Genomic DNA, 24,269 nt, shown 5'->3' with positions numbered 1-24,269 from the left:
CTTTTTACTCCATTCATCCATCCTCTCTCTATGCGTATGCACATAGACTAACCTCCTTATTATAACTTTAGAACGCGAAAACTTGTTCATAGTATGTCAAGGGCGCCACCCCACACGGTTTGTAAAGGAACCATGATTCGTGCCCAGCAGCAGCTTATGTATGCCCACCATAGTAATTCCCTGACGACTCCTCGGTTGGTTACGAAATGACCGTGGGATGATGGAGTAAAGGGAGGAGAGAGACTCTTTCAAATCGTTTCAGGTCGTGTAGGTAGGAAAAAAGATATAGTGTGGATGTACGTGTGTATAGTGAAGAAGGGGGGGAGTGAGTGAGGATGATGGTGCGTATAGCAAAAAAATGGTGGTTAAGGTTTGGGAGAGATCAGGGAGGCCCATGGACAAATTAGGAAAGATCTCCGTTCTTAACTCTTCTCTTTTACTTGTCTTGGCTCTTTTGACCCCTTGAGAGACGTCTTTGCATTGCAGCCGGCTGTTTGTGCGTGTGTGTGTGTGTGTGTCTTATCATCACGCTATGTTTCGCCAAACGGAACACGGGATACCGATGATCGGCACAAGAACCCGTGTCTAAACAATATGGGTCAACGTTTGTATAGCATATGCATTTCAAAATGATAAAGAATATTTTCTGCAAGAGCAAAAGTGTACAATGATGTGCATATCGTAAGCGGGTTATTTCTGGTGAACTGTCACCTGCATTAGCATAACAAATAAGAAGCACTTGGATAATGTATGTGCAGGGAGATAAGCTCATTACTATGCATCTATTTGGGGAAGTAAGGGAGTCAATGGTAAGAAGGGGGGAGGAGGAAAGACGTGGTGTGGTGGGTGTGGAATAGGCATAAGGGGTGGTTGGGGTAAGATTTATCATGCTTTTACACGGACATAGCAGTTCCCTTTTTTTTCATCCAAAGGCGGATACAAACATCATTTATAAAGAGCTTCCATTCATGCCACTTGCACTTACTTTTCCCCATCTTAATTTACTCCACACACCTCAAACACACACACACACACACACATTTTTCCAATCCTTGTAATTTCATTCTTCATCTATGGCACCCACAACCACTAATACTGCACAAGACCCTCAAGCTCTTTTGAACACATTTATTGATCGTCGTTCGATTCAATTGGTATCTGTGCTTGGCGTAGGTGCCTATGGCGTGGTCTATTTAGGTGTCCATGTGCCTACAAGCCGACGCTATGCCGTCAAGTTGTTGAACAACCCAAAAGCGGCCGAAACCGAGATCACATTACATTCACGCGTGTCCTCTCATAAGGGCGTATTGACCCTTGAAAAGGTCGTGCGTGAGAACAATCAAGTTTACCTTGTGCTTGAATATGCAACGGGTGGTGATCTCTTTTCAGCCATCACGCAGCAACAAGGCATTGCCAGCAACAACTTTGCTATCCGCCACATTTTCACCCAAATCCTTGACGCCGTTCAATATTGCCACCAACAAGGCATTGCTCACCGAGACTTGAAACCCGAAAACATTTTAATGTTTTCCAACCTTCAGGCCAAGCTTGCTGATTTCGGGTTGGCTACGACACAATTGGTCTCAGCCGAATTTGGATGTGGATCAAGCTTTTACTTTTCACCCGAGTGCCAAGGCCAACTTGTAAAGAACAAGGAACGCATCAAAGGATACAGCACACGCCAAAACGATGTATGGAGCTTGGGTGTTATTCTTATCAACTTGACAGCAGGTCGCAACCCATGGCGTCAAGCAACCATGAAAGATCAAGCCTTTGCCAGCTATGTCAAGAAACCCCAAACCTTCTTTAAGCGTATCCTTCCTTGCATTTCGGACGAGTTGAATGATCTCTTGTTACGCATCTTTTGCCTTGATCCAGCACGCCGTATTTCTTTGCCAGAATTAAGACTTCGCATCCAATACATCCGATCCTTCACAGCTACAACCGAAAAGAAGAATGCAAGCATTCCTCCACGTGTTATTGCAAAGTTGCCTGCTCAAATGGAGGAGGATGACAGCACCAAACCAAGACGTTCATCAGCAGCAGCACCTACTGTTGTTTCTTTCACCAAGTCTCTGGTTCACACGCTTTGTGATTATAGCAATGGTTTCAGTGATGACACACACGACAACAGCTTTATTGACGATGATGATGAGGATGAGGATGATGAAGAAGAGACAGCTGTTGTGCGACGTGCCTATGTTGTCAAATCACCTTATCCTACACCCACGGCTCATTTGCCATCCACACCTCCAGCTGCATCCTTTTCCACATCGCCTTGCTCATCGGCATCTTCCTTTGATTATCCATCCACCCCTCGTGCATCTCCCGCTGAGCTCAACAAAAAGTCTGCTATTGATGTCGATGCCTTGAACAACCTATCCTCCTACACTTCCTTCTAGAGCAGGTTCTCTGGTGGTCCTTTAATTGATCTCTTCCTCCCAAATGATACATGCACATATACTACAGAATTCTTAAATTGTATAATAACTTGCCTCCTTTTCCTTCTTGTGAACGAGTACTATAATAAATGGCTTCTTCCTCCTCTACTACAACTACTACAACAATGGCATTATTGCTTACGTATGCTTTTAGGAGCTCTCATCTCTATTACGAAATCCCCCTCTTGATCAACGATAGTGGCGTCCTTATTGTAAACCAGTGATACATGATATGACATGTGAAATCTAAAGATGTGGACGCCTCTCTCCTTCTCCTGGGCGCAAGATCCATAAATTGACGATCTGCATCTTGCATTATTTGATCGATCTTGGGGGGTGGGATCATATCTAGAGAACAATGGGGAGATAGATGGATGATATTAGAGGACTTTATTGATGATTCAAGTGTACAGAAAAGTTGACGACACAATCCTTAAACCTACAAGGCATATTTACAATGGCTTTTTCCAGCTATTTTATACCGTGATGCCTTCATGCTGCTCTTCAACTAAGCATAGCTGTCATTTGGCATAGCGCAATTGGTATTATTAAGCTCCACTAGGGTAAAAAGGAGAAAGGATAGCACTCGACTTTTTAGGCGTCTGGACCTGTCATTGTTTCAAAAAGGATGCTGTTGACTACTCCTTGATAGATATGGCAGATACTATAACCTGTAATGCCAATGACACTACCCAAAGCATGGAGGCAATGGTTGCCATTTCTAGTTGAATACCGAGAACAACCTTAAATTAGCTTGGTAGTAAGGGATACGCATGAATGATCTCATCTTTGATCATCCTCTTCGGCTTTTTGTACTATACTTGGGTGAGCCCGTCATGCCCATAATGCAACCATAGGGCTGTATGAAAGCACCAAGGGGGGTTCTATGGAGCCACACGATACATATTCAATCATGGATTTTGCTACTACTAACGCGTATGGAGACGTAACATTATGCTTGACAATGATTGTAGCATTCGTTTATATAATAAGAAAGATGACTTTTCATACGCTGCTGCTATTCATATTGATCTTGATAACGCTTCAATGCTTCAGCCAACTTACTCTTGTAGTCATCCACGGCTTCACGGTCAGCCTCTTCAAGGAGGCGGTTAAATTTCTCGGGCTCGATGGCTTCTGGCGCTGTAGTAGATTCAAGAGCACATAACATTAGTGATCGGCCTTTAGTAGAACATCGGTTATCGACATACGTAAATCCACATGTTGTTGTTCAATGTTCTTGATGACTCCTTTTGGTAGAACAGCAAGCGTCGCTCCTACATGTAATCCATGGGTTAATAAGAGCAATGCAGCAGCAGTGGGTTGTTGAAGATGTACCATTGTAAGTCGGGTCTTCGATTAGCTGCATAACCGCTTGTGTTACCGTATCAACCGAACAATGAGGAATTTTCTTGCCAAAGCTGTTAATGATGATCCCAGCATTCATTATATCCACAAGTAAACCCGTATCTACAAAATGTATGCGTAACTCGTTATTTTGCGTCGTGGGATCAATAATGCCAAGTAGTATTGTACCTGTTGCAAAAGGACAAACTGCACATGACGCTAAAATTAGAATCACCATTCACAACGTTTCTCCATGCAGCTTCTACTCAACTGGTATTTACGCGCACATTGCATATTTGCGGCATCAATCGAAAACTGCGTGTCCATCCCACTACAGCGTGCTTGGAGGCATTATAGGCGCTCGCTGTGCTGATCAAAGAATACACGTACAGGTAAAAAAAGGCAAACATTGATGATGGGCTTCTTTTACTTACTCGACTGGATCCAGCCCCAAGAGAGATGCAGTGTTGACAATAACCCCACCGCCACGGGCAGCCATATGCAAAAGTGCTACTTTGGTTCCTTTAATAACCCCTAGCGTGTTGATCCTGAATAACCTTTCCTCTCGGTCATCTATCCTTGCAGCCATTGATATGATTAGCTTCAAAGTAAATCTATGGCAACGACGTGCTTTACCATCAAGAGGTAAGAAAATGGCGTCACTATCAATGGCGGTACCAGCATTCAGGTGTGCTATCTAGATGTATGTACGCGTACGTGCGTGTAAGAGAATCAGCATGCATGTATCCGCATATCACTCATTTACATCAACGCCACCAAAAGTCGCCTCAGCATGTCGAAATAAAGCGATGTTGTCCTTGTACTTTGTTACATCCGCTTGCAGAGACGAGGCAACGGTAGACCTGGCAACAACGCGTTTGGTGAGAACATGACAACCATAGCTACTAGTATTAGATGACCCACTTTGCGTTTTCATTCAATTCTTCGGCAACGTCCTGGGCACTTTTTCCTTGGATATCACCCACGACCACTTTGGCGCCTTTATTAACAAGTGTGCGAGCGACAGCTGTACCAATCACACCTCCACCACCGGTGATGACGGCAACTTTTCCAATCAACGACATTATGGGTGGTGGGAAAAGAAGGAAGGGAACCAGTGGAAGGGTTCAAATGCATGTGTGTTTTTATATAGCCATGCAAGGAGTCATGCAAGACGCATGTTGCACCACCCCCATTTTTCCCACCCAACATGGCCAATACGATCTTATAATCACAAAGCAATAGCAACTTGATTCATTTAACACAAACAATGATATAACTACTAATTTATAAATGGTATGCGTATCGTACGATGGTGGTTGGGGTCATTTTAAGAACTGTGTATCAATGCCGTAGGCGAAATCGTATTTTACAAGCTTGCCCAAATTGGAGCAGCACACGATGCGAGCAAAGTCGTATTGAAGATTGAGTACCCTGATAGAGAAAAAGTGAATAAAAAGTAGATCAACAAATGAGTAAACATTGCTTACCGGCCTTCAATGGCTTGACCAAGGTTCCTCAAATGGCGGCCTTGACTTAAACTCCATATGCGTAGACTTCCATCGTAGCTGCCACTGATAATACGATCTGCATCGATATCCATTCGTAGGGTACGTACGAGTTCGGTGTGACCAGCAAGCGTGTATAGGCAAGCACCCGTGTTGGCGTCCCAAATTTTGATGGTTTGGTCGCTGGAACCACTCACGATGCGATCCCGATCGAATTCAATGCAAGCAATACCACGGCTGTGAGAGTCAAAAGAGCGTAAACAGGCGCCTGTTTCCATATCCCAAAGTCTGATGGTACGATCACCTGATGCGGATACGATTTGATTTCCATAAAATTGCACAGCATTGACGGCTGCACGATGACCTCTCAAAACACGGAGGGTGGTGCCCGTCTCGAGATCCCAAATACGCACCGTGTAATCTTTGGAGGAGCTGACAAGGCGGTTGCCATGGAATTTCAAGTTGAGCACACTTTCCGAATGGCCCAAAAGGGTTCGCATATATTGGCGAGGTTTCGTTGTCATGTCCCATTGGATAATGCTTGCATCACTGCTTCCACTAAACATGTAACGATCGTCATATTGCAGACATAGTACACTGGCTGAATGATGTTGCAAGGTCTGAATGTGCTTTCCTGTCCGCATATCCCATAGCTTGATTGTGCGATCACGACTTCCACTGGCAAGGATGTTCTCATCAAATTGAATACAATAAATGGCTTCCAAATGCATAAATGAGACATCCTCCTCATTTGGAAAGGCACGCGTCTTGTATTTTCCTTCACGCCAACGTCGATCAATCAAGTATCGATTGCGATAGAGTCGACGCCAATTGATAAATCGTGTGTCGGTCTTTGGATCATAATGGTAGTGATCTGTATCATCATCTCGTCGTGAAGGGCGATTTTTGGACATGCGTTCATGAACAATAGAGCTGGTAATAGCTGAAGAAGCATTCGTAAGTGCTGACACCAAAGAGTGGGGACGAGGACGCGATGTTGTGGATATACTACCACGCATCATTTCAGAGGATCGTAATACATGTCGTGATAATAGAGGTTGAGAACGAGAGGGTGAAGTAGGTGATGCTGGTGGTGAAACAAGGGTGGTATCAGAAGAAGTGGATGGGGAGGGTCGCTGATCATTGGTGGTGTATCCTGATCGTAATCGATTAAACATCTCAGTGCGTCGAATGTTGCTACGAGTACGTAAGGGGTTGGATGATGATGGTAGGCCATTACCACCACCGGTGATACCACCTGCTGCTGTGCGTGCTAAGGGAATGGGTGATAATGTGGGTCGCAATGGGTCATGTTCTTCGGATGTTCGGCTGTATGATGATGTGCTGCTAACAGTGCGTTTTCTTCTTGTTGACAATGACGACGACGAAGATGATGATGATGCTGAGGATGGTGGAGGAGGAGGAGATGTGTTGCTGAGATAACGATTGATTGCTTTTTCATCATAATGCCATCCTTCTCGTTGAAAAAAGTGTTTCCATAATGCTTGATCTGAGCTGATCTGTTTCCAATGTCGAGATACGCTCGCCATGCGTGCCAAGCTAATGCTATCGAGAAAACTGAGCACATGGAATCCCAGTTCATATGGCAATTGCTATACTGGGACATCAATAACAACTCCTTTATGCACATACCCACACACATAAGCAAACCACATACCGATATATAGTCACGATTCAACATTGGCATAACTTGATTGATCACTTTACGGGCAAGTGCACGAGGTATCCGTTGTAAGCAAAGTAGGGCAAAGTCTGGTAATACAACAATTAGCATCCTGCATCATCCCATCCATACACTTCACCTTCCCCCTCCCTCCCCCAAATTGCTTTATGCGGGCATGGTGCATCCGAGTTCCCCTTGAACAAGTCCAGTGACCATATTAGAGATACACACATACCTGCACTCTGTTCATCGCTCCAGTCTTTAGCAAAATCAGGCATTTCCAATCGTAGCTCCACATAACCCTCGTCAGTAGGTTCGGGAACAGCCAATTCCGACTCTGCCAAATAAACCACATTAGATGAGTGACCATGCGTTGTCTCCAATGACCATGGCTATCCTATCCTACCGTTTGATTTGGGTGAATGGCGTGCGAGTTTCCCATTGGGGAGGTACATGAGTGTTGTAGGAGGAGGCAGTAATATAATAAGGAAGAAAAAAGAGGAAAGAGAATAAGGAAAGAGATTCGGTTGAATGGCCGTTTTCAGGCAGCGCATCATCATCATCATCAACATCCCGACTTTCGGTTGGCTGCACGTTTTTGTATAACAAATTATTAGATACAACACATACACACACATTAACAACAACAACATGTCAAGATTCTTCTGCTAAGGGATGTGCTAAAGGATGGGAAACACCATATACAATGGGCTCGTTCACTTCGGTATCATTACGATTGAATAATCCTGCCCAATACTTGATGTTGCGTGGATCAGGGAATAATACACCGCCATCATCGACTAGATCAAGGTCCTTCTTTGGATCGTACATCTCATTCGTGAATTCATCTCTATGTGTGTTGAAGTAATCCCAAATGCTGAATGTCTTGCTTTGTGGATAATGATGCGTACGCTCGGCCTCGCAGTTGAATAAAAAGGTGCCAAATTGACATGAATACACATGATAGTGCAATTCAAGTAGCATCTTCTCGTTGAATTCAAATCGAGTGGGCCATTGGCACAAGAGCTGATAGACACAATCCAAAAATTGGTGGAATACAGGACTCGTCTCTCGTTGATAATAGTTGGATTTGTAAAACTTGTTTTGCATGTCTTTGATGGTGTTTGTTGCTGCATTGCCGGTATAAGCGAGGTTGACAAAATACTTGTCGTTGGAAAGGTGTCCTGATCGATCCGCAAATTTATGGCCGAATGATACCCACTCCTTTTCAATCAACACCTGGAAGCCTTCAAATGTGCGATAAAATGGATCAAGGCAAAGTTCGCTGATCGATACAAGCTGTGCAGTACGATCCCATCCATCGGAGCAGTGAACAAGCACATGAGAATTATAAACATGAACGTTCTTTACAATTGTTTCAGTCCCTTCCAAAAGCGTGGCAATGTGTTTCAGCCAATTCGATCGTTGTAATCCTGCTCGGTTGACTTCGCCTCCTGTATCGATTCCTTGCATTGCTAAAAAAAAAAGGGTTGTTTCCCTATTTCAATATGATACGCTCTCGTAGGCGGGATTCACATCCCCACTACTTACCATCACACATTTTCGCCAAGCTATCTCGCATGACATGAATGTTGTCAATGGCGACATACACCTTTTTGCAATTCTTGTAATTCTCCATGTTCTCTGTTCCTGCACCACGCGCCACATTTCCAACGGCATTGGCCATAGGTCGAGCATCAATGATCAAATTGGCAGCTGTGGATCCATAAATCGTTTGACCATTAGGACCTGTAGGCACATTGGATGCAAAGATCGCCTCGATAAGCTTTTCATCTTGAATGGACCGTGCTTGCTTGAACCCCACCATAGGCTGGCTACTCCGTGTAATGGTTGCCTTCCATCTGATATCAATAAAGCCTGTTCTCTCACCTTGGGTAATATATATCACTTACCATGTTATACCAATGAAGATAAGAGAGTACTGGTATCCTTGCCTTACTACGGTATTTTGCTGCGTAGTTGAGTACATTGTCGCTGATCTTGGTTGGGACGACGAGTGTGCGTGGATAGGTTGGGGAATACTAGACAACATCATGATGAGTGAGTGATTGATTTTCTTTCCCTTCCCATGACCCAAAAATGCTCACAGTATAGTCTCGGTTGATGGTGGTGAATCGCCAATTATCATTCTTGGTACCAACGCCCATTCGTTCATATTCATGAAGCGGATCATACAATCTCCATCCATTGTTTGAAGTATAATTGGGCTGTGGCTGGTAACTGTACGCATAAAGCTGATCGACGGATGCTATGATACAGAGTCAGCAGAAGGAATTACAACCAAGGAAGGGGGCGGGATTACATACTAACGCATGCGAGTTTCTGGATACTGTCAAAAACATCTTGTGTCTCGCTTTCCTTGAGGATCGACAAGGTGATCACGAGGAAATCTCTACAGCGGATATACAATGGATGACGCCCCGTTTGAAGCGAGACAGGTCGTCGCTCGACGGTATGGATGATAGAATAGGGCATCTATAGGAGGAGGAGAGTTTAATGACCATTGTACAACTCATGCATCATGTATATTATCCTTGGCAAAACTTACCCACAGTTCCCCTTCGGCATGGTTGAATATAAGGTTGTGCACCGTCAAGTGTAAAGTACCAACAAGCGTCTCTGGTCCCTTTTCAACTTGCACATCTTGAACCTAACATCCACCAAAAGAGTGAGTTCATCTTTGTACATTGGATGGCAAGGTTTCACAGTCGACTCCCTCCCCGTCGTGTGAAATGCCTACCTGCGTAATCTTTAATAGATCAATTCGGCTCTGGTGCATGCTGGTATTTAGTGTTGAAGGCCTCTAGGGTCGTTGCGTGGGTGTGCAATATCAAGAACGGAGAACGGTTGGTTGTAAAAGAGGTGGTTGTTGCGAGAAGTAAGCAAAGACGACAACGGTTACTGCAACACTGAGCAGAGTAACCAAAAGGAGCAGCTGGTTGCTGCAGCTTCGCTATCAGCGGTCTTTAAACACGCTCGTTTCGTCGTCGTCTTTTTGGGGTCGGCATCATGCAACAAGTCCTAAAAGCATAAAATTGGTCTTTTTCATTAGGATAGCTGGGGGTCTCAATACGCTCCATGGTTGAGATGTCTGCCTACGATTAGCTACGACTCTATTTCTTAAGCCGCTAGAACACTCACATCCTCTATTTTTACTTACTACAATAAAAGTGCATAGCATTTGATCTTGAACCCCATTTATCATATAATGATTGAAGAGGATGTCCATTTAGACTCAACAAGAATATAAAATTGCAGGCTCATGGTCATCAGCCGGGCAAAATGCATCAAATTTCAAAGTTGCCATGGCTACCATGTGTATCTCATGCGCGATGGTATGAAAGGCGCCAACATTTTCGCATGCACGTGTCCTTCCCTGAGTTTGCTACATTCAATGCGTGGTCACCATCCTCACTATGCTTAGCAAATTCGTTCGATAATGCTGTATCACGTGATAAGATTCAAGGGAAGTTTTCTTCTATGTATCATTGACAACCGTTATTTGCCATAGCAACGTGATCTGCTCAATGGCATTATACAGCAGTTCAGGGTTATCTTTATAGTACAAGAGAAACAGATATCATTGTATTATTCGAGGGATCATAGACATGCGTTGCTATGGTAGGTCCATATGCGGCGTTGACATCAGGATCTGGAAGAGGTGTGTGTGTGTGTGTGCCTAAAGCTCCGCTTGAGGAGGGTGGCTTGGTGGAAAAATATTTGCTGTATGTCGTTACCTTGACAGCTCCTCCTCTTTTTCCGCTTGCTCAAATTCGACATGGAGAACTCTGAAGGTGTCCTCGTTGACCTTTACATTCCCCGCAAGTGGTTAGTATTACCTTGATAGTGACGCCAATCAGTCAACTTATACCGGCATTTTAGCTCTGCCACCAACCGCCTCATCACTGCCAAGGACCACGCCTCTGTCCAAATCAACGTTGCCGATGTCAACGCTGAAGGTCGCAGCACTGGCAGCTTCGGTACCTATGCTCTTTGCGGTTTCGTTCGTCGCAACGCTGAAGCTGATGACAGCATCAACCGTTTGGCCACTGAGGACGGCTGTAAGTGTATATGAAAAAAGGACACGAACAAAGAGATGGCGTATTAACATGAATACGTTATAGACCTCAAGAACGTTTTCTCCTACCAGCACTAGATCAATGCGCTGATGCAGTAATAAACTTTTGCTATTTGGAAAACGAATACCATTATGGATTGCATTATGTGGAAAGGATGGATTGGGATGATACAGATAACATTACAATGGAGGGTGGCTACTTGATCTGGGTAATTAATATGCACATGCACGCTTGTCCTACAGGGTAGTCCCATTGATTTCAAATGTCACATGGCAGATAATGTATATATATATATGTATGATCTTTTACAAACTTTTTATCTTGGGTGAATTGAGGGGGAAATGAAATGGCGTAATTTGTACATGTTTAGTATTCTATTCTTGTTGGGTTTGCTGTTGTTGTTGAGGACGTGCCCATTCCTTGGGGAACTGCAACTTTTTCTTTGGTTGTGGCAAATCAAGAGGAATATCTGCAAAGGTGTCATTGGCGTTCTATCACACGAAGAAAAAAAAGCAAGCATGAATACATACACCTTTCCTATCCTTCCCATGATCCTCCTCTTTTTTACCTTGGATTCCTTTAATAAAGCATTAAGCGTATCACGAACGTATTTCTTGTTTTGTTTACGATGAGGGAACTTTTCGCTTGAAAGAATAAGTTCATCGGTATCGACGTGGTAACGAGGACCTGCCAGCAGCAAGAACTTGTGTCGTTCAGAGTCGCTCAATTTGAGATCGGTCACCTTGACAGACAAGACCACCTTACGTTCCACAGGATGACCTTCACCAAGGTAGGTGTGAGATTTGAGCTTGAGGATCTGGTCACTGCTAGGAGGCACAAATGGTTTGGCAAAAGCTATCAAAGATGGGTTGGTTGGGCTGTATGTACAAAAGGGGAGGGGGGCTGTATAGCATCAATAGCAAAAGAGAAAATAACCCTCACATTTCAGCTTTGGCAATTCATATTCGGTCTTTCGCAAGTATTGACGCACGGTGCGGATGTTCTCAAACAAGTCGTGACCCATGGTGGTCTGGTCGTCGAATTGGAACTGCTCCATGTGATCGACATCGTACTTTTTTTCAGGTCGACGGAAACGGCCACCTTGACGACCCGCCAAAGCAATGGTGGTGGAAGCAAATGCTCGTTTCTGAACGATCGTCAATGGCTGGAAAGAGCGAGAAAGTCGAACGGCCATTGTAAAAAGGGTTGTATATGTGTCAACAAGAGGTATCAAAGAAACGATAGCAAATTGATATGAATGTGACTTTTCATGGTGATGACCCCCTCCCCTTCCCAATTTCTGACACACTCAGCTTAGTCGTCAATTCCACACTTCTTTTAGGCATCCATCTACCTTTATCGTTACAAACATGTTTCCTATATACTATAGAAATTAAAAGCGCATGTATGCCATTATCTCGACACAGCAATAAAGTCAATGAAATAAGTCACATGAGAAGATTGACACAAAGGGTTCTTTATTGCTTATCATCATCCAAGAAGGATATTCGGATCATGCTATGTCACAATCTTGTAATCATACCAGACACTAAGGGAGTATGATCAGATAATGTAAGATAGATGCGCGAGTAATGGCTAATCGTACTTGCATATCACGCGATAAGTAAACGATCGGACATTCGGTTGTCAGCAACAAGGAAACCAAGGACCCTACGTACTATGAAAGAAAGGGTCGGCACTAGTCGCAGTTTTATATACATCATCCCAGATCAGATCAGGCAAAGACTATAGCCATGTCCATGGCATTACACGTGCTTGCTCTTCCGAACTTCAAATAATACCATGGCCCACTTTGGGTGATTCACTCAGTAGAATACATGCATAAAGAAGATGTGATGATCTTTATATTGTTGGAATGGATGATGCAGCTTTAGATACAATATTAGGATGATGATGGATACAAGATAAGGGGCATCTAAGATATAAGGGTAATAGTGATGGAATGATGATAAGGATGCGTGAATGGGCTCGATTAAGATGATGTTGTGTTTTCAATCTTCTCTTCTGGAGAAGCTGTAGCAGCTGCTGAACGAGCTCGAATGCGAGGACCCCACTTGTAGAATGCGAAAGGAATAGGTACAATGGCCAAACTGATAAAAGCAAGCAGCGTACTAATGGAAGATAAAAAAATACAAGCATCAGATACCGTGAACATCATCATATCAGATAGCATTACAACAAACATACCTTGCCCATTGACTTCCAAGGTTGTGGTACATAGGAGCAATGAATAGAGGGAATGCTGCACCACCACCGCTTCGTACAACGGTCTTGGCTGCGAGAGCTGAGGCACAATAATGGCTGAAGCAATCGATGATGTAGTTGTTGGCACTGTAATAAACAAGCACCATACCAAAGCCAAAAGGAATACCTGCAATAGCAGGGCCAATCCAATGTGCGTGTGATGTCCAGCCAAAGATAAATAGAGAAATTGGGATGAAGGGTGCGGCAAACATCATGCAAGGGAGTCGATCCTCGGGAGTCTTGTTGCTGTTGACATACATTTTTTCGAATCGCGGTGTCAATAATAGAGCAAAGGCGACGCCGATAAGCACACCGATAAACATCAAGCCAGCGATACCACTATTGAATCCCCATATTTCACCAAAGACAATTGGGAAGGATCCAAAGAAGCCATAGAGCAACGCGTAGATGATTGCAATATACAATGACATGAGCAGCAAAATGGGTTCAGTGACGAGCATCACAAAGGGTCGTACAAGCATGTTCTTGATAGTGGTCATGGTTGACTCCTTTGGAAGGTTTGCAATCTCAGGATCTTCAGGGGTTGATTTGGCCTTTTCACGTCGACGTGCAAGTACAGGTGCATAGGTTTCTGGTAGGCAGCAAATGATAACCCACATGACACCAGCAAACATCATATTGACCTATGTAGAAAATAAAGATGTTAATGCTATGTAAGATCACGGTGGGCGGTGAATTTTATGAATCTTACCCAATAAATCCAACGCCATGAATGCGTGCCAACGGAAATCCAACCACCCACAATGGGACCCAATACAGGACCAGCATAGGGTGCAGCGGCAAAGTAAGCAATGGCAGCACCACGATCTTCATTATCAAACAAATCACTGATAGTGCCACCGGCCAATGTCAAGACAACGGATGCGAAAAAACCAGAAAAGAAACGGCAAACCAAGAGGGTCTCAATATTGCGGGCAACGGCACAAGGGATGTTAAAGATAACATAGACACCAAGAGCAAAGATATAAACGGGACGACGACCAAGATGTTCACTTAGTGGACTCCAAAGAAGGGGACCAATGCCAAAGCCAAAGACCATCAATGAGACTTGCAAAGCTGATACGGTAGGTGAGATATTGAATTCGGTCATGACACCTGAACGATCACCAGAGATGACTGAAGAACCAAAAGCGACGGCAATGACAAGGGCAGATACCAAGAGCGTGTAGATCCAACGGAATGTCTTTGACCAATTGTGTGGGTTGGATGGATCATCATAGAGACTTGCTTCGATCTTGGTGGCTATACTTGACTCGTCACTTTCAACCATGACTGAATGAATGTTGTTGTTGAGATCAGCTTGCTGCTACAAACATACGCGTCTTATTTATACATGTGTCAGGAATAACCATCTTCCATCACAGGAACGTTGAAAAGGCAATTACCGGGTTAAGAGAGCATACGCTTTGGCTAATCTGTGTTCCGAAATGCTGCAAATCAGATCTGGAACATGGTGGTGGTCCAAGTGCCTGAATACATACATAATACAGAAAATCAATATTGATGATCCCTATCCCATGATCCCTCTTCACATCCTTGTCCTTCTATTTACCTTCATGTCGCATCTTTGTATAAATCAGGCTGCTGGTGATGCCCATCTGATACGGCAAAATGATAAGGTGATAGCCATCAGCCGCCCCGTTTGACAACATCCCAATTGACATGCCGATTGGTAAAGTTTTCTTTTTTGGATCACAGCATAAGTTTCAGGCATTGCAGGAAAAGGGAACGTGATAGACATGATTCTGCCACAGCATCATTCATCCAGCATGTTGCATGTTCGGACTCCGTTGCCAGAAGCTTCCGCAACCCATATAGCGTAAGTGACCGATTCAATCCGATACGATGTGCCGACATTGCTCATCTTGATGGCTAAAAGCATGCCGCCATGATAAATCATCCGCCATAACGCACCATGATGTAACACTCTTCATCGTTATCGATCATCATCCTTCTTGATATCCATCACACCCTGGTTTGGTGCCACTGATCACCCTGGCTTTGCTTCTTTTGTTGAACCACTCATATATAAATCAAGACGCGTCGTCGTCGTCGTCATGGAAACACCACCAGCACACCATGTCCCTTGTGGGGGTTCGATCTTATTGTTTAAAGACAAATGTAAAGGATAAAGGAATAAGCCATACATGCTAACGATCACCACTATGATCCAAGTTACCTTCCACATATCAACGTGTCCTTTGCACCTTGTCAACTACTAGATCTGATATGAGAAAATGAAGTTGCAATATAGTTGTCATCGCAACCAGGTCTTGTTACCTTGCCACCCATTCACCTTTGAATAAAGCGTTCCCCCAATCACTGTCAAAAGACGACAAGGCATGCAATGGTTCGACGATGAAGAGTTGTATGAGTGAGCATGAGGTTCAAGTCGATTGCTGGAATGACAAGGAGAGATGTGAAATGAGAGTATGGAGGAGGAGGGCTGAGCTTGGCGACGTAATAATCATGCAGCAGGTTGTCACAATGAAAAGAGAGGTGGTGGAATAAACTCGTGGATCTGTGGAACCTTCTTGTTCATATCATCGGTTTGTCGTCTCACAAATGAAGATCATCACACAACCAATCATTGGCACATTGGCATAAACAAAATGAAACAACAACATCTTTATCATCATCATCCATCATATCAATCCACCCGTTCTGGAACATCTTGGCTGTTGTTGGCACCTTTTCAAACAATAGAACTAAATTTGATAGTGCAAGATGATTGATCCACGCACCTATACAGATTCGGAAAGTGATCCACTTGCACAGCCCTTGTATGTCCCATGACTACTGCTTATAATAACCAAGGAGATGGAAACAAGGAGAGTGTGGGTGTGTGTATGTTACTCTAGAGATGGTGATATGAGTTTTGCTGTTGCTATACTGCTGAAGAAGAAGGCATTGAACAATGAACCTGCTCTTTAACAATGGTAGCACCACCACCTGTGTTAATTAAGTGCGGACATATCAAGCACATTCTTTATGTTCTCTCCGCTATGCACGCATCTCGCGGTTGTCTTCCCGCCAAGACAGGGCGGCTCGTGTTGCCAATATGCGAATGTTTAGTCTGACCATAAAGAGAGGGAATCCACCCTGTTTTGTTCTCTTTTTCTTCTCTTTCTTTCATCACCACAAACAATGCCTTTCTATCCTAATGACTTGTCCACGACAAAGAGAAAGCGAACTACCACCTATTATAATCGAAAAACCTTTCCACCCGCTATACCAGCTGCAACAGCCTGTGCGGAATACAACAGCTGCTGCATTACTACAACACGAAAACGCACATCGATAGCACCATTGATTCGCTTATCAGCAGCAGACAAATGCCCCTCCTTTCGATCATCTACTTGTAGCAGCAATTCTTCATCCACCGTCAGCCTTAATACCAATATCGAGTTGCAACCACCTGCTACACCACCGCCTGCGTATCATGTTAGCATGCTCACAACAACAACAACAACACAAAAGTACGAAAACGTTGCTGTTCCTGGACATCTTGGACTCGACGAGGATGACGATGATATACCTCTGGCTGATGTAAAGCATTGGCTCCTCCAAGCCAGAAATCCAATTCATGAATCACATGCATAACGCGTTTTTCTTTTTTGTCTTTCTTTGTTTCAACTCCCATTATTCAACGTCTTTCCTTTCCCCCCCCCCACTCAACCACGCACACCATCCAGCATCATCATCATCATCACCGGCTTCCTTGTAAATATAGTACTACTTTTATTCTCTTACTAATGACTTCCTTTGTCTTTTTTCAAAATAAAGATACTTACATACCATTCTCGGAACAACGGGTTGACAGCATCGCACAAGAGCTCTTGCCGGCTTTTGAACTCTATTTCAGAATGAAACATGCCATTTGCAACAACATCCTTTTTGTTGTCATGACAACAATACCCCTCTTACCTCTGCTACCTACGATCAGCGATGTAAATGGGATGTATAGAGTAAATGGTGGGTATTGTACGTTGATGTGCGTTTTGTAGAAAATGCATATTGTATTATCATATACTGTATCAGGTTGCACAAAATGGGGTGGGTACAAAAGCATATGTATGCAACCATTGTTTTACATGACAAGGACAATCTTGCCCACAGTGCGATGAGATTCGAGTTTCAAGTGAGCCTTTGCACCATCCTTGAGTGGAAAGATATTTTCCTCCATGATGACACTTTTGACGGACCCATTTTCCAGGAACGGTCGTAAATCATGTGGAAAGCGTACCCAGGGCAAATTCAGCACAACCGAATAATTGCGATCACCAAAGAGCTTGTGGTTGGCTACCGCCAATGCCATTTTGACGCCGCTCAGCAATCCCACCTTTTCGGCACCCACATGCATCGATGGACCCACCGCTGTGGAATACACGCCTTGTTTTTTCAACGTACGCACCAACTTGTAGTAATAGCCATCACCACCCACACAATCCAAAATGACGTCAAATGTCTCTGTTTCGCGTGCTAATGCAGCAATGGCTTCCTCGGATGTATAATCCACAACGCGATCCGCTCCTAGACTTTTTACGAAAGCTGCATTTTTACCACTACAGATACCCACTGTTTCAGCACCAATGGCCTTGGCAATTTGAATACCATAGGTGCCAACGCCTACATAGAGTACAAAAGTGAGTAAATGATGCGTGTAGTAAAAAAAGTCGTCGTCGTCGTCTTTTACCTCCTGATGCACCTACTACAAGGATCTTTTTAGGACCCGTTTTGGGAAGATTTCCATCCACAATAATGCCTTGATAAGCCGTGTTGGCTGCAATGCCAGTTGCTGCGGCTTCCTCAAATGAAATGGTGTCGGGCTTTTTGACAATGGCATCCTTGGTAGGCGAGACGATTGTATATTCTGCATAGGTGCCTGCCGAACCAAATGGATATTGCAACGAGCCATAAACAGCATCACCCACTTGGAAATCAGTGACACTGCTACCAACGGCTGCTACGATACCAGCATAATCACATCCAAAGACGCATGGGAATGATAAAGGAAAGTAGCCCACATTGCCTGCTCTAAATTTGGCCTCGACAGGATTGATGCCAGTGGCCTTGATACGAACAAGAATATCATCCTTGCGCTTTAAGGTGGGTGTAGAGACTTTGGTATATTCCATACAGCTTTCAGCAGGACCCGTCTTGGTCAATTGTAGTGCGTTCATGCTTTCGGGTATCGTTGTTTCCATGTTTGATGAGAGAGTTCAATAATAATATTTATAGTGTCGAAAGGAAGAAAAGTAAAACTTGGTCTGATCGTCAACAGCAACGTTTTTAAAATTCAATCAAGGCAACACAAAAGCAGCGGAGAAACGAAAAGTGGGTGGAATACTAATAGTAGGATGGATTGGCTATTGTTCTCCTCCTAACAGGCAACCCACCAAAGTTGATCAGCGAGAAGTTGAATGCTCTATTTGCAAAATTATGATAGGCAGAGGCCTACATGAAACCTTTGGATATGAAAAATCATGCATAATGTAATAAAGGTGGCTATCGTAATGCTTTTTTTTCCATATACAGCAGGACCACGTAGTATATGCATGACATGCAAGGTTTCAAATAAGATTATGCATAGGCTATCATCTCAAATTGAGGGTCACATATATACTATCATAGGTAGTTACACAGAGAGCAGCAAAGGATCGTCGTCAGTGGCTAGCAATCATTTGTGGTTATGGGTAACTTCTTGCGTTTATGCAAAGCGTAATCATTTTCGATATTGAGTGATCCCTTAGGTCTATAACACAACTATTGGCTTGGTCTGTGAACGTGTAAAAGTGGTCATTGTATACAGGAAAAGTTCAATGGTCTTTGTGTTATAGCAGGATCCATTCATCCCCTTGCTCATTTTTTTATATTCAATGGATGATCAGCGCATTACTGCGATCATGCAAAAGCCAAGTAAGTAATCCACAAGGTAGAAAAAGCTCTAATGACAAGTGTCATTAGCAACTTTCCAAAGAAGGCATGACGACATCATGGGCTGTGTACAGCAGCATCCATTATGGATGTCAACTTTTCAGGCACTTTACTCCGCACTCGTAGTAGTGGTAAGGGAGCAACCCGATTCTTTATGCACCCTTTCTTGCCTTTGCACACCTATTATGTCACTCAAGGACTACAAGCACCTCCGCGACTCTACTAATGCAGACGACCTAATCGCGTTCCTTGGTTCCATCGAGAGTGGTTCAACAAGTAAGCATCGTCTACTCAAACCAGCTAGCTCCTTGCTTGATCCCCCACCCACCTCCCCCAAACAACTATCCATTGCCCCCTTGTGCTCATCCACGCATCGATTGACTTTAGCTCTTGTTGGATCGGACAAATCCGAGTTTATGAATGAACTATTGAGTGATCTGGACAAGGTACCAGAGAGTTGGAACGAACAAGGTAGGGAGGAGCATCATCAATGGGCGTGTGTGTGTGAGTATACGTATAACATACTGAGATGGCTATATATCTTTTATACTAGTTACAACACGTGCTATCCAGACATTAAAGTTTCTAGGCCGTGACATGAATGATGCCGATCCACTTTTTTCGGAACGGGTAAGGAAGGAAGGAAGGAAGGAATGATGATAACCATGGCAACAATATTCATATTACAATGATTGATCTACTAGGGCATGAGGATCCTTTTGAAGCTGGGTGGTCTTTTGGATGGATGCAAGGATCGTGATACTACCAGCACTCGCGAAGCACTGAAATGTCTATCCAATTGCATTCTTCTCAAAGATGCCACAAAGACCTGGGTGATACAACACGGTGGTGTCTCCGCTTGTTTCCATCTTTTGGCGTTGCCCGAGCTGAGCATGGAATCTCAATTCTTGACATGTCGTATCTTGTTCTTTATGACGGTGAATGGTGAAGAGATCGTGGAGCAATTGATGGCCCTTAATATTGCACCCGCTCTGACTCAGGTATGGAAAAAGTGACATTGGGCGAGAGGGAATGATGGATGACTAACCAACCCACTAAATTAGGTGCTTGTGCCCCATGTCAATAATGTATTGCATGGTGAAACCATTGACACCACATCATCCCCGATCAATCCAATCTCTGTGATCAGCGAAGCACTCAAACTGCTCTTTAATTTGCTACTGGTGGAGAATCGACGTGATGAAGGCAAAGAAGATGAGATTGGTCAATACTTTTCATCCTGTCTACCGCCCATCTTTGATCTCTTGTTCGTATGGAAACTACACAAGCCAATGCCTCTTGTTGCTCCTGTGAATTATGCCATCCAGGCCTTGATGCAATATCCTTATTCAGCCATGCGTCTCGTTTGGAAGACTTATGCCAAAGAAACATTCAAGCCAGGCCCTGGTGAAGGCACTCGAGAAATCGCAGCGGCACGTCTCATGGATTTTGTCGAGTATTCGTTGAAATACTTGATCCCAACCGGTGATCCTGACAACCTCGGGTCAATGGCCAAGGAACACAATGCGGATGCTGCTTTGGCACCTCTTCTCTTGGTTATTCACAAACTTGCTGCAAATGATACGGCTTTTGCCGATCACTTCAAATTACGTATGCTGCCATCAGAAAGGTAAATTTGTGTATGTCATAAGTGATGAGGATGATGATGATATTGATGAACCTATCTTATAGCGATCGGGAAAAGCCTGTCAACATAGGTGATAGCATGCCAGCCACTCTTATCCGACTCATGACATCTACCATGCTTTCTCAAACACGTGAAGCTGTTTCCGAGTGCCTGTTTTCATTGTGCAATGATGATGGTAGGTGCATAGGTTTTTTTTGATGGCCATGTATATTTACTTTATGATCGAAAAAGCATCCGAGTTTAGTCAACAAGTCGGGTATGGAAATGCCATTGGCTTTTTGGTGAATCGTGGTATTGCAGTGGAGCCACCCCAAGGAGAGGCTGATGCAAGTAACAAAATCATCAATCCTATCACTGGGCAATATGTGGACGCTGAATCTCAAGAGGGACCAAGCTTGGCAGACATGACGGATGAGGAAAAGGAACGAGAAGCAGAACGACTTTTTGTCCTCTTTGAACGATTGAAGAAAACAGGCGTTATTGATGTGGAGAATCCTGTTGCAAAAGCCATGCGAGAAGGACGTTTACAAGAAATCAATAGTGATGATGAAGGTGATTCGGACAATGAGTAAACGCACCCTCACCTCCCCAATGATACCACCTATAATAGTTATCTTTTACAAGAAAATTCCCCCCTCCTCCCATTTTAATGATATTGTCGCATGAATTTTCCCACATCCTATGATATGCACACACAAGTTGCGAATATAAATCTTTTCATTTATCAACAAAAGAAGGCTATGTACTACTACTTTTTTCTACAATCCCAAAAAGCGTCGAATGACCGATTGATCCTTGTATTGTTGTTGGAATTGCTCCATTTGAGTGGATGAACGACGACGTTGTTCGGTCAGCTTTGAAAAGGACTCTCTTCGGTTTTGAGGAGTAGCATCAGGGATACCTTGCTGGAACCGGAACTTGTTGGCATCATTGCTGGCATTCGGAGGCCAGTTGGTGCTACTGGTTTGCTCATTTTGTTGTTGTTGTTGTTGTTGCTTATCCATTGGGGTGGAGTGTTGTAGATGAAAGCGAAAGATGATAACGGAAATACAAGAGAAAAGACAAGGGTATATTTATAACAGGAAGCAAGCCATGTATGTGTTGTGTGATTCTATGGTTTGGATTGGATGGGTTCTTCCTCTTCAAGGACATCGTATAAGACATGTATCTGCAAGGAGCAATTGTCGCAACACACCGTGTCAATGCCTTGTTCTAATTCATCCTCGGTAATGGTATACACGCCTGAACATCGACAACGTAAGCTGAAACTCTGGTTATCCTCGTCGTAGACCATATCATCCAAATCGACTTCTCCATTGGATACAGCTGCTTGTCGGGCTATATATTTTTTAATACATGGATGTTGCAAGGGAGTATGGTAGTAGTACTAGTCAAGGGTTGGTGGACTATTTACCTGATAGTTCGGCATCATATTGCTTTCGTCGTGTTGGATCTCGTAACACCTCCCAAGCTTCCAGTATACGTTGGGCTTGCTTGTCATTGGGTGAACTGCCATTCCTGTCAGGGTGGTGCTGATCGATGGGTCAATAAGGCGTGTCTGATGCAAACCATCAACACCACCACCACTACTACTACTACTCATACCAATAGAATGAGCTGCTGGAAACGAGCCTTGATTTGGTCGTGCGATGCGTTTTCCGATACGTTCAGGATCTCATAATGCGTCTCCATTTGTCGGGATTGGTTGAAAACAAGGAACGCCGAGTAACAGCAGCAGCAGCAACGAGTGACAAAAAAGTCTCTGCCGATGATGATGACTTGCACAAGCTTTTTTGGTGCACCGCACAGACATCTCCAAGTAGGTTGCCAAAAGTGTAAATGTAGAATGCAGGTGCTTACGTTGAATGTCATCACAATGATGCAATAGAACTGCTCCCCCTCACATATAATGAACCTTCCCCTTTTTTTACCCTTCCTGATAATGGGACTCTCCCTATCAAAATACATGTCATGTCCGCTTCTATTATCTTGCTTTCATGTTCCTAAATCATACAACAACAATAAAACACATACTCCATCTTCTACTTAGTATAAGAAAACGTATGGAAAAAGCTTATTGTAGTGACATCATGTGACGTCTTGGACACAGACCAACAATTCTCATTTCCTCCAATCCAGTGACCTTTTGCTGCTACGGCTGACAATTGTTCTTTTCACTCCTCCTTCTTTTATCCTATCCTGTCACCCCATATTACTGCTACTACTGACGTATACATCCTTCATCACCACTCCCTATTATGACTATCGCTGCTTGTATAATAAGGAGCTTTTCATATCTGTGGAATGGTCTATCTTGTCATTTAACATACACACACACACACACACACACACGCACACACAACCTATGTACCTTGACCAACCCTACATGTTACTACAAGCTGCTGAATGCTTGCTAATAGCCGTCCCCTTTTGCGGCAAAAACAACAACACTGCTCTCCTTTAATGTGTGTTTCCTCTTGTAGATTTTATGCACTATTGCGCAAGAAATCCTGTATTCATCCAGTTGTAGCAACCAGATAAAGGGAGCCATGTCTTCCGGTAATTCTCGGTATAGGTCATCACAGCATCCGTGCGCCGGGTGATCATTTATTATTACTTTCAATAAACGTACATACATAATAGATGTTGTCCCCATCTCTCATCTAGCTTAATACGTATGATAGCAAAATTATGGAAAAAGACATCACTATGCCTATAGTAGGAATGGATCATCATTGCGCTTGAATCTTGGAATGTTACTTTTCTCCCGTATGTGTATGTAAATGGGCTTCTAGTTGCTTGGGGAGGATGATGAACGGAAGGAGCTTTTAGTTGTGGGCCGATCTGTGCGACTCCGCATTTCACGTGTGCCTTGGAAAAGCCATGTGGCATTACACGACCGCCAATTATTGCCCATGACGTCGTCGTTACACGATCGAAAGAAATAACCATCTCGATAATTCATTTAGCTTGCATCGCATCATCTTGTCCAACCCCACTATAAACAAGCCGCCATTATTGTGTTGATCAAGCCACATGTGGTAAATGCAAATATATGAAAACATCTCCACCTCCACCAAGGCAAGTAAAAAAAAAGTGCATAGAGCGGATTTGCTCAGACCATGTCAAGTCCGCATTACCCCTGGAAGTCTTTTACTCTATTATCCAGCACTATACTGCATACAGCAAGCAAGGCATATTGTTGACGGCTCCCCCCTTTCCCCCCAATACCCTATCGTTCCGCTACTACTGCCTTATATCGGTGAACCACGGACTTGAGTTATCGGGTGAAGAAATCAGGAGGGAGGAATGGATGGG

The 24,269-nt window shown here is 43.7% G+C and overlaps 12 protein-coding genes across 12 annotated transcripts; 4 read left to right on the top strand and 8 right to left on the bottom strand.

Annotated features, from left to right (window-relative positions):
* Positions 1 to 1,073: 1,073 nt before the first annotated feature.
* Positions 1,074 to 2,402, top strand: O0I10_001066 (uncharacterized protein; the record flags this gene model as incomplete). Its single annotated transcript, XM_058481164.1, has 1 exon — positions 1,074 to 2,402. The coding sequence occupies one exon, from the start codon at positions 1,074 to 1,076 to the stop codon at positions 2,400 to 2,402; it is 1,329 nt and encodes a 442-aa protein (XP_058347802.1).
* A 1,057-nt stretch (positions 2,403 to 3,459) lies between these two features.
* Positions 3,460 to 4,873, bottom strand: O0I10_001065 (uncharacterized protein; the record flags this gene model as incomplete). Its single annotated transcript, XM_058481163.1, has 9 exons — positions 3,460 to 3,584; positions 3,653 to 3,718; positions 3,780 to 3,911; positions 3,978 to 3,995; positions 4,060 to 4,157; positions 4,223 to 4,361; positions 4,425 to 4,485; positions 4,555 to 4,651; positions 4,713 to 4,873. The coding sequence occupies 9 exons, from the start codon at positions 4,871 to 4,873 to the stop codon at positions 3,460 to 3,462; spliced, it is 897 nt and encodes a 298-aa protein (XP_058347801.1).
* A 240-nt stretch (positions 4,874 to 5,113) lies between these two features.
* O0I10_001064 (uncharacterized protein) lies at positions 5,114 to 7,435 on the bottom strand (the record flags this gene model as incomplete). The annotated part of the gene is made up of 5 exons (XM_058481162.1): positions 5,114 to 5,222; positions 5,279 to 6,909; positions 6,975 to 7,069; positions 7,216 to 7,317; positions 7,387 to 7,435. 5 exons carry the CDS (start codon positions 7,433 to 7,435, stop codon positions 5,114 to 5,116), a joined length of 1,986 nt encoding a protein of 661 aa, XP_058347800.1.
* Positions 7,436 to 7,634: 199 nt separating this feature from the next.
* On the bottom strand, positions 7,635 to 9,780 carry O0I10_001063 (uncharacterized protein; the record flags this gene model as incomplete). The annotated part of the gene is made up of 7 exons (XM_058481161.1): positions 7,635 to 8,455; positions 8,532 to 8,835; positions 8,894 to 9,022; positions 9,089 to 9,249; positions 9,308 to 9,476; positions 9,550 to 9,651; positions 9,742 to 9,780. 7 exons carry the CDS (start codon positions 9,778 to 9,780, stop codon positions 7,635 to 7,637), a joined length of 1,725 nt encoding a protein of 574 aa, XP_058347799.1.
* Positions 9,781 to 10,779: 999 nt separating this feature from the next.
* On the top strand, positions 10,780 to 11,157 carry O0I10_001062 (uncharacterized protein; the record flags this gene model as incomplete). The annotated part of the gene is made up of 3 exons (XM_058481160.1): positions 10,780 to 10,829; positions 10,884 to 11,062; positions 11,126 to 11,157. The coding sequence occupies 3 exons, from the start codon at positions 10,780 to 10,782 to the stop codon at positions 11,155 to 11,157; spliced, it is 261 nt and encodes an 86-aa protein (XP_058347798.1).
* A 297-nt stretch (positions 11,158 to 11,454) lies between these two features.
* On the bottom strand, positions 11,455 to 12,275 carry O0I10_001061 (uncharacterized protein; the record flags this gene model as incomplete). The annotated part of the gene is made up of 3 exons (XM_058481159.1): positions 11,455 to 11,571; positions 11,649 to 11,935; positions 12,023 to 12,275. The coding sequence occupies 3 exons, from the start codon at positions 12,273 to 12,275 to the stop codon at positions 11,455 to 11,457; spliced, it is 657 nt and encodes a 218-aa protein (XP_058347797.1).
* A 798-nt stretch (positions 12,276 to 13,073) lies between these two features.
* On the bottom strand, positions 13,074 to 14,636 carry O0I10_001060 (uncharacterized protein; the record flags this gene model as incomplete). The annotated part of the gene is made up of 3 exons (XM_058481158.1): positions 13,074 to 13,212; positions 13,289 to 13,989; positions 14,058 to 14,636. The coding sequence occupies 3 exons, from the start codon at positions 14,634 to 14,636 to the stop codon at positions 13,074 to 13,076; spliced, it is 1,419 nt and encodes a 472-aa protein (XP_058347796.1).
* A 1,877-nt stretch (positions 14,637 to 16,513) lies between these two features.
* O0I10_001059 (uncharacterized protein) lies at positions 16,514 to 16,969 on the top strand (the record flags this gene model as incomplete). Its single annotated transcript, XM_058481157.1, has 1 exon — positions 16,514 to 16,969. The coding sequence occupies one exon, from the start codon at positions 16,514 to 16,516 to the stop codon at positions 16,967 to 16,969; it is 456 nt and encodes a 151-aa protein (XP_058347795.1).
* Positions 16,970 to 17,456: 487 nt separating this feature from the next.
* Positions 17,457 to 18,573, bottom strand: O0I10_001058 (uncharacterized protein; the record flags this gene model as incomplete). The annotated part of the gene is made up of 2 exons (XM_058481156.1): positions 17,457 to 17,995; positions 18,063 to 18,573. 2 exons carry the CDS (start codon positions 18,571 to 18,573, stop codon positions 17,457 to 17,459), a joined length of 1,050 nt encoding a protein of 349 aa, XP_058347794.1.
* A 915-nt stretch (positions 18,574 to 19,488) lies between these two features.
* O0I10_001057 (uncharacterized protein) lies at positions 19,489 to 21,523 on the top strand (the record flags this gene model as incomplete). The annotated part of the gene is made up of 7 exons (XM_058481155.1): positions 19,489 to 19,579; positions 19,691 to 19,774; positions 19,857 to 19,933; positions 20,008 to 20,304; positions 20,368 to 20,933; positions 20,996 to 21,126; positions 21,183 to 21,523. 7 exons carry the CDS (start codon positions 19,489 to 19,491, stop codon positions 21,521 to 21,523), a joined length of 1,587 nt encoding a protein of 528 aa, XP_058347793.1.
* A 186-nt stretch (positions 21,524 to 21,709) lies between these two features.
* Positions 21,710 to 21,955, bottom strand: O0I10_001056 (uncharacterized protein; the record flags this gene model as incomplete). Its single annotated transcript, XM_058481154.1, has 1 exon — positions 21,710 to 21,955. One exon carries the CDS (start codon positions 21,953 to 21,955, stop codon positions 21,710 to 21,712), a length of 246 nt encoding a protein of 81 aa, XP_058347792.1.
* Positions 21,956 to 22,062: 107 nt separating this feature from the next.
* Positions 22,063 to 22,643, bottom strand: O0I10_001055 (uncharacterized protein; the record flags this gene model as incomplete). Its single annotated transcript, XM_058481153.1, has 3 exons — positions 22,063 to 22,289; positions 22,366 to 22,483; positions 22,557 to 22,643. 3 exons carry the CDS (start codon positions 22,641 to 22,643, stop codon positions 22,063 to 22,065), a joined length of 432 nt encoding a protein of 143 aa, XP_058347791.1.
* Positions 22,644 to 24,269: the final 1,626 nt, after the last annotated feature.

The sequence above is a fragment of the Lichtheimia ornata genome (genome assembly GCF_029851405.1).
Source record: "Lichtheimia ornata isolate CBS 291.66 chromosome Unknown scaffold00003, whole genome shotgun sequence".
In the NCBI taxonomy this organism is placed as follows: Eukaryota; Fungi; Mucoromycota; class Mucoromycetes; order Mucorales; family Lichtheimiaceae; genus Lichtheimia; species Lichtheimia ornata.
Note: the sequence above shows the minus strand (reverse complement) of the source record. Positions and strands in the feature narration are given on the sequence as shown.